The sequence below is a fragment of the Cimex lectularius genome, unplaced genomic scaffold (assembly GCF_000648675.2).
Source record: "Cimex lectularius strain Harlan isolate CLEC.00 unplaced genomic scaffold, Clec_2.1 scaffold50, whole genome shotgun sequence".
Taxonomy (NCBI): Eukaryota; Metazoa; Arthropoda; class Insecta; order Hemiptera; family Cimicidae; genus Cimex; species Cimex lectularius.
The window spans coordinates 776,366-790,169 of record NW_019392716.1 but is presented as its reverse complement, the minus strand read 5'-3'; the positions used below and the strand labels follow the sequence as shown (position 1 = coordinate 790,169).

The window sequence follows — 13,804 nt, the reverse complement described above, 5'->3', positions numbered from 1 at the left end:
ATTTACAGTGTTGCCTATAATAAGTCCACATCCCCTGGCCCAGCAACAAGTCCCCGACCAGCGATGACTCCCATCTCTTCAGGTTTTTGTTAGGGATGTTTTTGTTTTGTTAGGGATTAATATGAGAAAGACAGTGAAGCTACGTTATAGTTTGGTTTGTTTTATCTTTCTTTGTAGTTTTGTTTTTCAAGAAATGTATGATTTTTGAAGTGGAGTCAGCATTGTCTTTAAGGGCAATTTTAATGCCAGTAGGTATACCAAGTTTGGTCCTTTGTACTGAAAATAAGCTTCATTTGCAGATAATGTGTTTGATTGTTAATCTTACTTTGCAGTTTTGGCACTCGGGGGGGGGGGGAGATATATTACACATTAAATGTCCATGGGTCAGTCTCGTGTGGCCAATGCAAAGTCTAGTGAGGGTTGTTTCTTCTTTTCGGCATTCTCGTATGGAGTTTTGAACATCTTTTTTAAATCTCTGATAATTTATTGCTTATGCCTGACCAGCCATTTTTCCAGAGAGGCCAAATTTGTATTTTTATATGGTTTTTGTAATCTTGCGGCATAGTTTTGTTAAATGGGTACCATCATTTATGGCTTTTTTGGCCAATTGATTGGCCTTTATGTTGTCTGGAATATCGAATAAGCATCCATTTGAGTGAATGCCTGTGTACATGCCACCGTAGTTCTTATATTCAGTAAATATCTCACCTGGGAACACGTACTGTAAAACCTGCCCTTTTTAGGGCCAACCCAAGGTGAGTGAGTGCGTGCAGTACCAATGTAGGAATTTGGTTTGTTCAGTGAATGCCTCACCTTCCTTCAGTGCCTAAAATAAATCGTTAAATCAGTCTACATTTTTCTTGATTTAAATTAATTTCTCAAAGCTAAAACATATAAGTTTCATAAAAATCAATTTCTCTGATGGACCCATTACTAACTTGATTGTAAAAACCATGATTGCGCATAATGATAATGGATATTCAATTTTCATACACTTCTATTTGATATTGATTTTGACAATCTATCATGTACAATTTGAATTTTCCATACTGACATGTTGAGAAAACCATTTTTAATTTCAAACTGGTTAGTTGGTTATAAAATTTCATTTCTATTTCCATTTTACTTTTGTAAAATTATGTGTATAATGCCTGTGAGGTACAATGGATGTAAAGACCACCGAAAAAATGGTAAATATGGTTATTGAGCATTTTATGCTGCTTAAATATTATTATTCTTAATTTTAGGAGGTACCAACTTCACTTCCACATTTTGTGGTGTGGTGACGACCAGCATAGCGATGACTCTCATGTCAATTTATATATACCAAGTATTTAACCAAATTCGTTCTTGTTCAGTAGATAAGAACTGTCCTGGATATTATATCAGTCTAACTGATGCTTGTTATTGTTTCACTTTGCTTTTTGCAGTTCTTTTTAGTAAACATTTCAGTTTGTGCAGTATTTTAAATGACACACTAGACGATTTTATCTATGCCAATGAACATATTTCAAAAAATTACCAATTCAAATGTTTTTCACAAATTGTGATGATCAATGCTTTGATATTTGTTGATTTACTTAGAAAATGTATTATGGAATATGACCTGTTTGATTTTAATAGCTTAAATGTTTGGATTTTTGTGAATTTTATCAGAAATCTTATTTATTCCGTCGATGCTTTTATTGTCAGTTTCTTCGCCATCCTAGAAATGAACATGCAATGTGTTAATGAAAAAATCAAGGGTACACTAGTAAGCAGAAACCCTGAAAACTATTTTAACTTTTATGCTCAACTCCACTGGAAATTCACTACTACGATAAAAAAAACTGTAGATTATCTTGGACCGATTCTATTCATCACACTCGTTTTTAAACAAATACAGATTATAGGTATGATTTATTTCACACTCCTCAACTATATCAGCGACTTGGGAAACAATTTGTTTCAAGCCTTCGATTTACTTTTACCCGCTGTAAATTTCATTTGGATCTGCTTTAGTTCTTCACAACTAACTGAGGAAGTAAGAAATTCTTTTACCTTTATAACTTTTTTAAATGAAAATGAACAATAAATTTTTTATGTTTTCAGGCAAAACAATGCATGTTTATTTTCCAAGACTTGAAAACTGTTAATGTTACCAACCTCGAGTTGAAACAAAAGGTTTGTACTGCACTAGACATTTAATATGTGTATAATTTACTTATTTAACTCAATTTTTAGATAGAATATTTTCAAGAATTAAATCACTACAGAGGTTTTGATGTTAATGCAAACAACTTTTTTGTTGTCCGTCTTGGTCTTATAATTAAGGTATTATCGTTTTTGTTGGAATTTTTTACATCCAACTTCATTTTTATACAATGTTAATGTAAATTTATCAATGATTGTCCAGGTAGTCAGTGTGACGTTGACGTATGTTGTGGCAGTTGTACAAATGATACCTACCACCAGTAATTTAAAACATTAATATCTCATCAATTGGGGACATCGTATTGCAATAGATAATTATAAAAAATTCAGAAGGGAGCTCTCTGAAAATTTGAAATGAAAATGATTAACATAAAAATTGCAGTTGGTCTCAAAACGAATACATTTTTACTCTTTAGACAGCCACAAACTCAAAAAATGTTTGAGGCTTTGCAAAAAATAAAATTATGACAGAAAAAATTGTTTAAAAATTAAAAAAATGTACAATAGATATTGTAAAAAAAGAAATCAAATATAAATGTTGTTTTGTTAATTGATCAATCTATAATGTGGGTAATACACAACAAACACAACAAAATTATTTTATAATAAATACCTTTGTAAGCCGGTTCCCGTCTTAGCGATAAGTTTTATTTGTTAAAATAAGAACAAATTAAGGTAAACGATGGAAGGGAACAAAGGTTGCAAATCTGTAAACGACGTGACGTCCCCCTCAAATCTGTCAAACATAACTTGGAAAGTGAAAGTGGAAAGTGGAAGGTGGACAGATAGATAAGAACGTCGAAGTATGTGGCAGACCCAGGCTGGACCCACGTCTTGTTTCCCACGAACCTGGAGAACATAAAGTAGCAATAGCTGGACAACCGATCAAATAAATAACTATCGTCTAATTATTTAATGCTGAAGGGTTGTCACAAGGTCAAAAATATGTAGCCACGGGGGACATCGTAAATTGGGGTCGTGTCAACCCTGTGCTCAACACCCGTCTTCGCTGGCCCACCCGCGGCGTGGGAACTCCCCCGACTTTTGAGTTTCCTTTCCACCCCTACTCCGGGAGAGACCCGGTATAAAAGGGATGACTGGGAAATCAAAAGTCAGTCAAAATCAAAGACTCACGCCAGGCAGTCAAAACCAGAGACTCACCCCCTAGATTCAAGACCAAGGACCAGAAGGGAAGCAGCCACGCTCCAACTGGGATTCAACAAGAGGACTCAGCCAGCCAGAGCCAGCGAGGATCAGCCGTTGCGACCCATCGAGCCAAGTCAACGGTCGAGAGAAAAGATGCTGTGGACACTAATCATAGCGAGCGTCGTTTGTGGTATGTCCCTTTGTTGATAGACTCATCCCAGATTTAGAGTTGTGGCTGACTTGTAGATTAATTAAGATTCTGTGGTTTGGGTACCGTTAGGAGACGGAATTGTGTACAATAAATGTTACTGAATATGCTCTCTGGTTTATTGAATTCTAGACAAGAATAAGTACCTTCCCCTACGCAAGAATAAGTAGCGACGCGCTTACGCCGACTTATCTCTTGTCGCGTAGAGAAAAACAAGCGAATATTGAGAGATTATTCGGCCGGCGCGCCGTCGTCTGCTTACCTTAATTATATATAAAGAAGGAGGTTTATGGGCCAACAAATAGCTTAGTCATCACTGCCCTTTTCTGGTCTTTCATGTGTATTGTGGATTAAACTGCAGCCAGCCTTGTTCTGGGTACTGACTCTGCTTTTATCTGTATATGTCGATACTGTAAAGATACATACAATTTATATACACATTACCACAAAAATAGAAGTCTGGCCTCATTCACTCCCACAGAGTACACGATATTCCTCAGGGTGGGGTTAGATAACCCCTTCCTTTCACGCTAATAAATTTCATTCATTCCAATAAATTAACTTAGACACAACACAAACACACATAAACACTGGTAGAACAAAGGATTGTAAAAATTGAATAAACAGACTTATTTGTTTACAGAACGATAATGACACATACATAAAATGGATATGAAAATAGTACATAAACTGATGTAAACATTTATATATTGTGTGAAGAAATTAACTGAAAAATAGTACATAAACTGATCTAAACATTTATATATTGAGTGAAGAAATTAACTGATTTTTAAAAATACCACCTGTGTGCATTAACTTAGTGATGAGGTTTTCTTTTATATAATTATTCTTACAGACATTGAAGAATTTATTTGCATCTGGGATGAGACCTGGTGAATATTAAAGTCTAATTTGAAAAGTAAATAAGGAGACTCCACCTTACTAGTTGCAAGTTTATAAAGAAAGAAAAGATCGAAGTGAACACTTATCTTTTCTAAAGTTATGATATCAAAGGATTTCAAAATATTAGTCATGTATAGCAAAGGGGAATTTTAAGTTTGTAAGCTGCATATCTTAGAAATTTACTCTGAACCCTTTCAGGTTGTTGAATTTGTTTATCTTATATGGGATCCAGATAACAAGGAATAATCAAGATGGTATCTGCTTACCTGCTACCTAATAACAAACTCTCATCAGATCTTCCTTTTAAGTCTGGCATTCCTCAAAGTGAAATTTTAGGACCGGTGTTGTTCAGGACCTCCATTCTTGTTTAAATTACTCCAAATTTCACTTATATGTTGACAATACCAAATTCTATACACAATTCTACTCATTAACAAAGTCCTTCCAAAGTTAATTGAGCTTTAAACAATGGTCTCAAATTTAACCCACTTTAAATCCCAATTGTCAATTATTTACAGCACACATCTGCCAACTGAGTGTTTTCCTTCCATTCGGTTGCTCTTTAATACCCCTTATAACACCAGATTATCTTGCGTTGATTATTAAGGCTTTGTTGCTAGAAGGGTGAATGGGACTTTAAATGCACTTTGGAAATATTAATTTATCTCTCTGACACTAAAACTTAGGCTAGTCAAAACTGTTACTTTACCATTTTTTACTTACTGCAGTACTATCTACTCTTCACTTAATCACACATCTACTAAAAAAACTTAGAATACTTTGTAATAATTGCACAAGACGCGCTTCTGTGGAATTCTGTTCTGCGGCATATTAATTCAGCCCACCCTCTTTGAGCTTTTAGGCGTGAAGTTTTCAACTTTTTTACAAACAATCCTTATATTGGCATCAGCTATATTATTTTAAAGAGATGCTTTGTTTTGTAATCTCTAATCAAGCTCCTACGTTCCTAACAGATCTAGTCCTGTTCTTCTCCTATGATTGAAAGGTTCCTCACGCCTCTCTTTTCTCATGCTTTTCTCTCTCTTATTAGTACAAAAATCTTTAACTATGCACCTCTCCACACCCTCTGTGCTTTGAAATCATTATGTAATACCTAAAAATTATCTGAGATTCTTAATTTATTTTATTGATTAACTTTTCATTCCCATTTTTTCTCATTAATTTTTTTCCCACAGCAGTGTCCATAACACCTTGATTTGACCAAACTACATTAGATTATTTAGTAGCCACCCTCTTTACAACCTAAGCACCGCGACCAGTATTGCTCTATTGTGCATTTAAAACTGTGCTATCTACTAGTAATTAATAACTTGGTCAAACTTCAGAACATGATCTGAATGCTATTACCATTTCCTTCTCTCTTCTATACTTTTCCTTTTTACCTACTTCTCTCTTTCATTCATATTCATGTTAATATCATACAATTTTGTTTATTATTTTTTTGCATTATATTTTGTAACTTTATGTTATTTAATTAATTTATATTGTTCTACTCACTGTAAAGGGGCCAAGCTTTTTGTGAAAATGTTTTTTTCATTTCTCTTTTATGACGTCATAGTTGAAGAAATCGAGACGATATGGCGTTCCTGTAATCTGTTGATGTAACCCTGTAACCTTCCAGTTTCTTATCGTGTGTTTATACATGGTTTTTAGGCCTTCGTCCAGAAAAACGTTTTCAGTTAATTTTACAAAAGAAATGAGATGATTTTTGTAAATATCCCAATTTAAATTCGGACCCTGATGAAATCTAGTTGATTTCACTTTTCCAATAGAGTTCTTCCAATCGAATTATGCGATGCCTTTGTACAGATTCGTTGTTCCGATGCAATTTTACATTGGTGATCCTTTTAGTTTTAAGCGTTTCGATTTATATATTTGTTATGGTCCACATCCAGATGTCGACCCGTTTCAACCCGGCCGTCGAGATCGAACCGTTGGATCGGATATTTAATTTCAACCTGTCTCTGGACAAACTGGTGCACAGGACACACAAAAGATACCTGAGTTTTATGTTAGATTCGTCTTTCGTGCAGCGAGGCCTGAAAAAACCGTCTCTCAGGTGAGCTGGTGTTCATGTTTTCCCATTATAGTTTTAGTGCCTGTGGTGCAGGTGGTCAATTTTTACGAATTAAATTAAACTGACATGCTATTTTCAACAAACGACATGTCATATAACCCGTATAAACTAAAAACAATGATAATAATAATTAATACATAATTGATTGGATAGGTTTTACATGTGGAAGTGACAATTGCATTTCTTAAGATTCATCACAATGATTATTTCGAGATCGTGAGATGCGATCTGGTGTGATGTAAGTTTTGAAAAACATTTTCTTTATCGTGCCAATGTTTCGTTCTTTATTGAGATCATCTTCAGGGCTCAAAGTGTTTGTTTTCTGTGTAGACGTGTCATCACTGTGTGTCATGTTGAGAGGTTTTTCTAAACCTATGTCACACCAGACTGTATCTCATGATCTCCAAATAATCATTAATTAACGATCACTAAACACCACACATTCATCACAATTGAACATTCATAAGTAGAGGTCAGACTGGTGTTAAAGAGTATCTAATATATTTGTCATTAATATAGAAATTAAATAGGATGGGTGAGAGATATCCACCTTGTGGTACACTTGATGTAGCACTGAAATCTTTTTTTCCTTTCAGTAGATTGGGGATGAGGCCAGAATCATTCCAGAAACCATGATTCTGGCCTCATTCCAAATCTACTGAAAGAAAAATATTTAAACTGAGAAGGCTGATCATCACTGAAATCTTTTGAAAAGAAGTGGTTCAGTTTCACACTTGTTTCCGATTAGAAAGATTAAACCACTTTAGTGACAGAGTAGAAAAGCCTATGGAGTCTAATTTATCTAAACTGCTCAAAAATGAATAGGGATATTGCCAATTTTTTTCCCTAGCATTTTTATTTTATTTTTATTATAAATTGCATTAAAATTTATTATAAATTGCATTAAAATTTATTATAAATTGTTTTTTTACTGAAGGAAAATTTAATTAAGTGATTTTGAAAATAACAAAATAAAAGGTTTAGTTCCATAATTTTGTTTATTGGACACAATATTTTTTTTAAACAATTAATACCGTAATTAATAAATAATTAATTACACCGTAATATTAAAAAATTAATAAAAATCCTCCAAGGCTGCCGGTACGCAGATTTGACTTTCTCTGATGTCTCTTCTAGTAGCATAGATCGCAGCTTCATCGGCATTTGCAGCCACGCTTACTTTTCCAGGATTTGGGAAGTCATAGAGTAAGATATTAAATAGGATGGGGGGATACGACAGATCTTTGTGGTGTGCCAGGTTTTCCTGCTGATGTGCTGTGATTTACCCGTACCTACAATTTACGGTCTTTAAGGGAGCAGCTTATTACATTGCACATGTGTATTGGTAGACCAATATTTTTTAACTTGAATCAGAACAATAAAGTGCGACTAATCTTTTCTCTCTAGATTAAAAATAAATTATTCTTTTTATGTAAGGCCTTGGTTGAGATGAAAAAGTCAGTTACCAGTGGGATCCGAACCCATGACCTTCGGCTCCTGTGCTTATATAAAAATCATTCAATTAATTACTTGAACTTATATAAAAAGAACAATAAATTGAAATAAGTAATTTGGTCAATTGACCACTGAACATAAATGGATTAAAACTAAAGAAAATCAGTTGCATCTTTTCCAGAGCTAATTTGTCGTGTGATGTACTTGGCTTTTTAAATTGTTCTCTTTCATGAAACAATAAATTAAGTAAAAAATTAATTATAATTTTTTGCTTGAGTGGTTCGAAGTCGAGATCTCACCTGGGCAGACATTTTGGCCAATGACGAACTTAGTTTTTGTTACAGAATCGAAGTCTTGGGTGTGCCGTGACGATCTATGATGGTTTGTAGCAGTTTAGGGTCTCAATTAAAGAGATAATGGTCAATTGTGATGTACAATGGCTAGAAATAGTCAGTTTATTGCTCTGCTACTGCTATTTAAAAGGAACCGCCTTTTAACAGCTTCCTTAATAGATAGTCAACTCAAACGATCTGTAATGTAAGGGTGAGCTCTAAAATGGTCATCAGAGAGCTTCAAGAGAATAGTCTAGTCTCTTGGCATCGCACATCAAGTTCTCTACTACCAGAGAGGCATTGAGTAGAAAGGTGACTATTCGCGTATAGCACCTAGCTTAAACACTCGATCAATGGGAAGCTGTTTTCTTCACAGATGAATGCTGGTTTGGTTTGTGACAATCAGATGTGGTGAACTTGCTTCATGTGCAATGCATCCCTTCACCCTAATAAATTACTTTCATTCCAATAACATAAACACAACACCCGATATAAATCTAGAAGTCTCATCACATTCACTCCCCCAGAGTACTCTCTCACACTACACAGTCATGCTATGGCCAAGAATAAGCTTTGTCTGGGAACAAAAGTAAAGAAAACTGGCTAAACAAGGTGTGAATGGTTTTCTACTTTTACAGAAATTATATTCAATTAAGTCAGAAAGCATAAAATGTACCATTACACAGGAGAGGATAAGTAAGTGATCAAAAAGTCTTCAACTAAACTGGATAAGTAGTATCACTCTTATCTCTGAAAATCACGTATGAAGTATAATTTTGTAATTATATACATTTAAATAGCCTTTTTAAATCTAACCTATACTTATTTACATACTTTTTTTTATTTAGAACCAAAAGCTTAATAACTCGCATCTCTCATCTCAGTGGAGGATATTTAAGAATTGGTGGATACGCTGCAGATTTGCTGGTTTTTTCGATTATGTTTCAATCGCCTGGTGATCACTATTTGAAACCCGATGGAGGGTATTGCTCTTTCGAACAAGTTATGTGCCATAATTCGAAGCATTTAAGGAAATTTGCCATGTCGGGTAATTTATTTGTTTATTAATATTTACTTATAAACAGATGAATATAATAAAAAATCTAATAGAATGTGTGAATTCCTTCATGTTATAGCTGACAGCTGGACTGATATCAACTTATTTACCAATCAGACAGGCTTAAAGCTTATTTTTAATCTCAACGCCTTGATGAGAGGAGACCGCAGATGGAATTCGAGTAATGCTGAATTTTTGATGGACATTGCATACGCAAATCAGCATGAAATTGATTGGGAGCTGGGAAATGGTTTGTATCTTTATTGTATTAATTAGCTTGAACATAAAATACTTTAAAATATTCAGACTTTATAATATATATCATTTTATCATATTAACAACATAAACTGAGTAATTGGTAAAATATCAATATTGCATACGTTTTTTAAAGTTGTTTCTTTGTTGAAATAAAATAAATAACTAAATAAAGACACAGATTATAAAATATAGATATATGCACATTGTATACATGTATGTACTAAGACTAATATATACATAGTATGCTGTTGCTTATTTCAATCAATTTATTTAAAATAATTCCTTTCATTAAGGTTTTTTGTGGTTTAATACTGTTTCAGACCAAGGTGAACACAAATTATTTTGACATATAATGTTAAATTTTATTAAATTTATTTCAAACCATTTTACAGAGCCCAATTCGTACCCTTTTAAATTTGATGCCGAAGTCACTCCTGAAGAGTTGGCTTATGATTTTGGCACTTTGAGGCAACTTTTGAACAAATACACCATTTACAAACAATCGCTACTGATAGGTCCTGATATCACACATCCTCGCCCTTCAAAACTCGGCCCTGCCAAATATTTAGAGGAGTTTCTGGTTTCTAAACCAGAAATAGATGTAGTTTCATGGCACCAGTAAGTTCTCATGCAAAAATCCTGGACTACAATATTTAACTTTATAACTATTTCTTATAGCTACTACACTGGGTCAAATGCGACTGTCCAGGATTTTTTGAATGTAGAGACGCTCAACAGTTTTCAACAGTCTGCGCGAATTGTTAATGAAATCGTGAGGCGTCAGGCACCTCAGAAACAAATATGGCTGAGTAAAAAAGATTCAACATTATTTAATCTTTTTATTTTCTTTGTATTTCAATTTACTTTTGTTTTGTACATTTGCCACTGTAGCGGAATCAGGTTCAGCTTATGGTGGAGGGGTAGAAGGTCTTTCAGACAAATTCATATCTAGTTTTTTATGGATGGACAGACTTGGATCAGCAGCCAAAAACAACATATCAGTCGTAGTTAGACAATCTCTTTTTCATCCGTTTTATTCTCTTCTAGATGAAGATACCCTCTTCCCAAACCCTGTGAGTTACATATATTTTATTCAACGATAAAATACGCCTTTTTCAATAAAATCCTTTAAATTCTAAATAAATTTAATGAATTTTTCAGGATTATTGGGTGAGTGTACTGTTCAAAACATTCGTAGGACAGGGAGTGCTAAATATAGACTGCCTCGATGAGAATTACGATGAAACGTTACGAGTCTATGCACACTGTGGTAAAGGGAAAAGGAAAAACCCTGTCCTGTTTGGTTTAAACATTAGCAATCATTCTCAAGGAATTGGCCTTAAACTGAATACCACTGGCAATTTTTACTCATTGACGACACCGCATCTCGCATCATCGTAAGTCTTATATTTACCGTACTTATTTAATAAAGTCAGTTAATGTTTATTTATTTTTCTAGTGTTGTCCATCTTAATGGGAAATTGTTAGAATTGGTATTTTTTGATCAACTTCCAAGTTTCATTCCTGTGAAAATTGTTGTCAACAGCAAAAACCCTGTTCCCATCCTTCCATATTCTTTGTTTTTCTTAGTTCTTGATATTAGTGTCCCTGTGTGCTAATAAATAAAATTGTTTTTAATTAGATTTTTTTCCTTTAAAGTATGAAAAAAGTTGTGATTAAATTATTAAATTAAAGTTGTGACATTATAAATGCCAAGTTGCATTACAAGTACCTTTTCTACAACCAATGCACAATTAAATTTAATAAATGTTTTTTGTACTTACCATGTTACTTAATAATTTTTAATGTTATGTGGGAACAAATACACTAATGTGATTTATTTTATAATGACACAGATATAATTGTATGTTGTATTGCATTGAAAAACTATGTATAGGATGTATAATTAGAGTATATAATTTGTTTTAAAGGGTAGATCTGTTCTTTGTCAGCCCTATAATTTCTGCACTTTTCAAAAAAGTTAGTGATAATCAAATTTAAACAAAACAAATAATTATTTTTTTAATTCTTACTGGTTATTATTCAAAAAGTATTTTCATCTATCTAGTCTTGTTATTTTGGTAATAAATTGAAGTGTTTTTCCTAAAATTATCTCATTTGAATTATATTTTTATGTTATTTTTTTACAAAACAAGAAAATAAAGAAATTAAATTTGTGTTTTAAATTATTAACCCTTTATAATATATTGGGATTGTCTGGAAAATAATGCAGGTTTTCATGTTTTCTTTCAATTACCCTCTATATAATAAACTGTTTACATTTGATGGATTATTTTTGTGTAATTTCATCTTACAAGTTTAAGCTCGTTCGGAATGGTGCTCAAACGGCCAGATGCATTAATGAAGTCTGGGGTGATGGCAGTGTGAGTGAGAGCACTGTTAGAGATGGTTTAAAAATTTTCGAGAGGGGAAATTTATCCTTGAAGACAAAAAAGATTTTGGAAGGATTTCTTCCCTAGATGATGTTCTATCAGTTTTGGTCAAAGAAAAACCCAAACGTTTGAGAACTTGAACAGTTAGCAAATCGATCGTTGCTGTAAGGCAATTGGAAAGATGAAAAAGCTTGAAAGTTGGCTTCTTCATGCATTAAATGACCGCTAAAAAATCGTTATGAAGTTTGTGCAACACTTCTTTGCCAAAACAGAAATGAACCTTTTTTTTTTTTTTTTTATTGGCCTTATGATCTTGCATATTAGCCATAGTACGAATTCTTGTGTGTTCAAATTGGGGGATTATCGGGAAAAAAGGGCCAGAGGCGACGGTGGGAATCGAACCCACGACCGTGGCATGAGAGTCTCTCATGCTAACCACTCGGCTACCGCGGTCCCCCTGAATGAAATGAACCTTTTCTGGACAGAATTTTTACTTGTGATAAAAAGTGGATTTTATATGATAACAGCAGACATTCTCGATAGTGGCTCGATAAAGGGGAAGCAGCACCACATTTTCCAAAGCCACCAACTCATCAAAAAAAGGTGATGGTGACATATTGGTGGGCTTCATTTGGGCTGAAGAGCCCTTGAACAGTCTCTTGAATCCTGGTGAAAAAATCAATGCCAAAATGTAGTGCTCATAAATTGGAGTAATGCACAAGAAATTGGCATTATTGTTTAGTGACTGGGAGTTTTTTTGTGGCCCTGACAAGGCCTGGTGTTGTTTGGAAGTGTAGCGTTGAGACCATGAATAAGGCTGGGATCAAGTGTGTGCGTCGTTAGTAGAGAGAGCAGTTGCCTGAGGTCCGACGCCGTGAGTCGGTTGACTCTACATTGGTTGAAGGGACTCTGGTGCAGCAGGTAGCTGAGTGCAATGGTTTGCCAGTAGCCAAGTTGGATGAGAAGGCTAGTTCAAGGCTAATGCTGATAGTACCCTTGCCACCATTGTAGGTGCTTCATTAGTGATAAGTGGGAACTCGGAGGGATGAGTTTTGAGGTGTCAAGTGAGATCTCGTCGGAGGGACAATTCTGCTGTTGTTGTCGGTGTTGATTAGTGATTGGCGAGAACTTGTCGGGGAGACGAGTCTCTAGGTGTGAAGTGAGCTCTCATGGAGATGAGTCTGACCTCTGAAGTCAGTGAGGCAGTGCTCCTGCTTACATACTAAAGACCAAAGGGCTCTACTCGGGATGCAGAGTGGAGGGCAAGACCATTCTATAACTGGTAGGGGCACCTAGAGGGTTCCATGGTAACTACAGGTGGCCACCACTATTGAAACTGTCTTTGGTCAATCATAAAAGAACGATTTTGTTACACGTCAACGTTCACTGTTCTGCAGACCTCTCGCCTACCGACTACCATTTTTTCAGGCTCCTGGACGTTTTGCAGCGTAACAAATGTATTGATCAAAAGTCATTAGAAAATGTGTTTACAGAATTTGTTAATAAGAAAGACACAAAATTCTATTCAGAGAGTATAAATAAGTTGCCATCATATTGGGAGAAGTATATTGAGAGTTATGGAGGGTATAATTACTAAGAAATATTTAAAATCATTAATTTAATTTTTTAAAAATATTTTATATCCATAAACCTGTACTATTTTCCGGACAACCCAATAAGATAAATAAGTTGTGGTTCGAGAACATGAATCTTAGAGTGAAAACTTCAATAAAATTAGGAAAATGAAGGCTTTGATTAATT

General features: G+C 34.4%; 2 protein-coding genes across 2 annotated transcripts; both read left to right on the top strand.

Annotated features, from left to right (window-relative positions):
- The first annotated feature begins 1,258 nt into the window (after positions 1–1,258).
- On the top strand, positions 1,259–2,631 carry LOC106664369. The gene is made up of 4 exons (XM_014390050.2): positions 1,259–2,023; positions 2,092–2,163; positions 2,224–2,313; positions 2,396–2,631. Exons 1-4 carry the CDS (start codon positions 1,301–1,303, stop codon positions 2,468–2,470), a joined length of 960 nt encoding a protein of 319 aa, XP_014245536.2. The 5' UTR covers positions 1,259–1,300; the 3' UTR covers positions 2,471–2,631.
- Positions 2,632–6,082: 3,451 nt separating this feature from the next.
- On the top strand, positions 6,083–11,288 carry LOC106664391 (heparanase-like). The gene is made up of 8 exons (XM_014390072.2): positions 6,083–6,530; positions 9,184–9,383; positions 9,472–9,642; positions 10,043–10,268; positions 10,329–10,459; positions 10,542–10,723; positions 10,812–11,047; positions 11,110–11,288. The coding sequence occupies exons 1-8, from the start codon at positions 6,262–6,264 to the stop codon at positions 11,267–11,269; spliced, it is 1,575 nt and encodes a 524-aa protein (XP_014245558.1). The 5' UTR covers positions 6,083–6,261; the 3' UTR covers positions 11,270–11,288.
- The last annotated feature ends 2,516 nt before the right edge of the window (positions 11,289–13,804 follow it).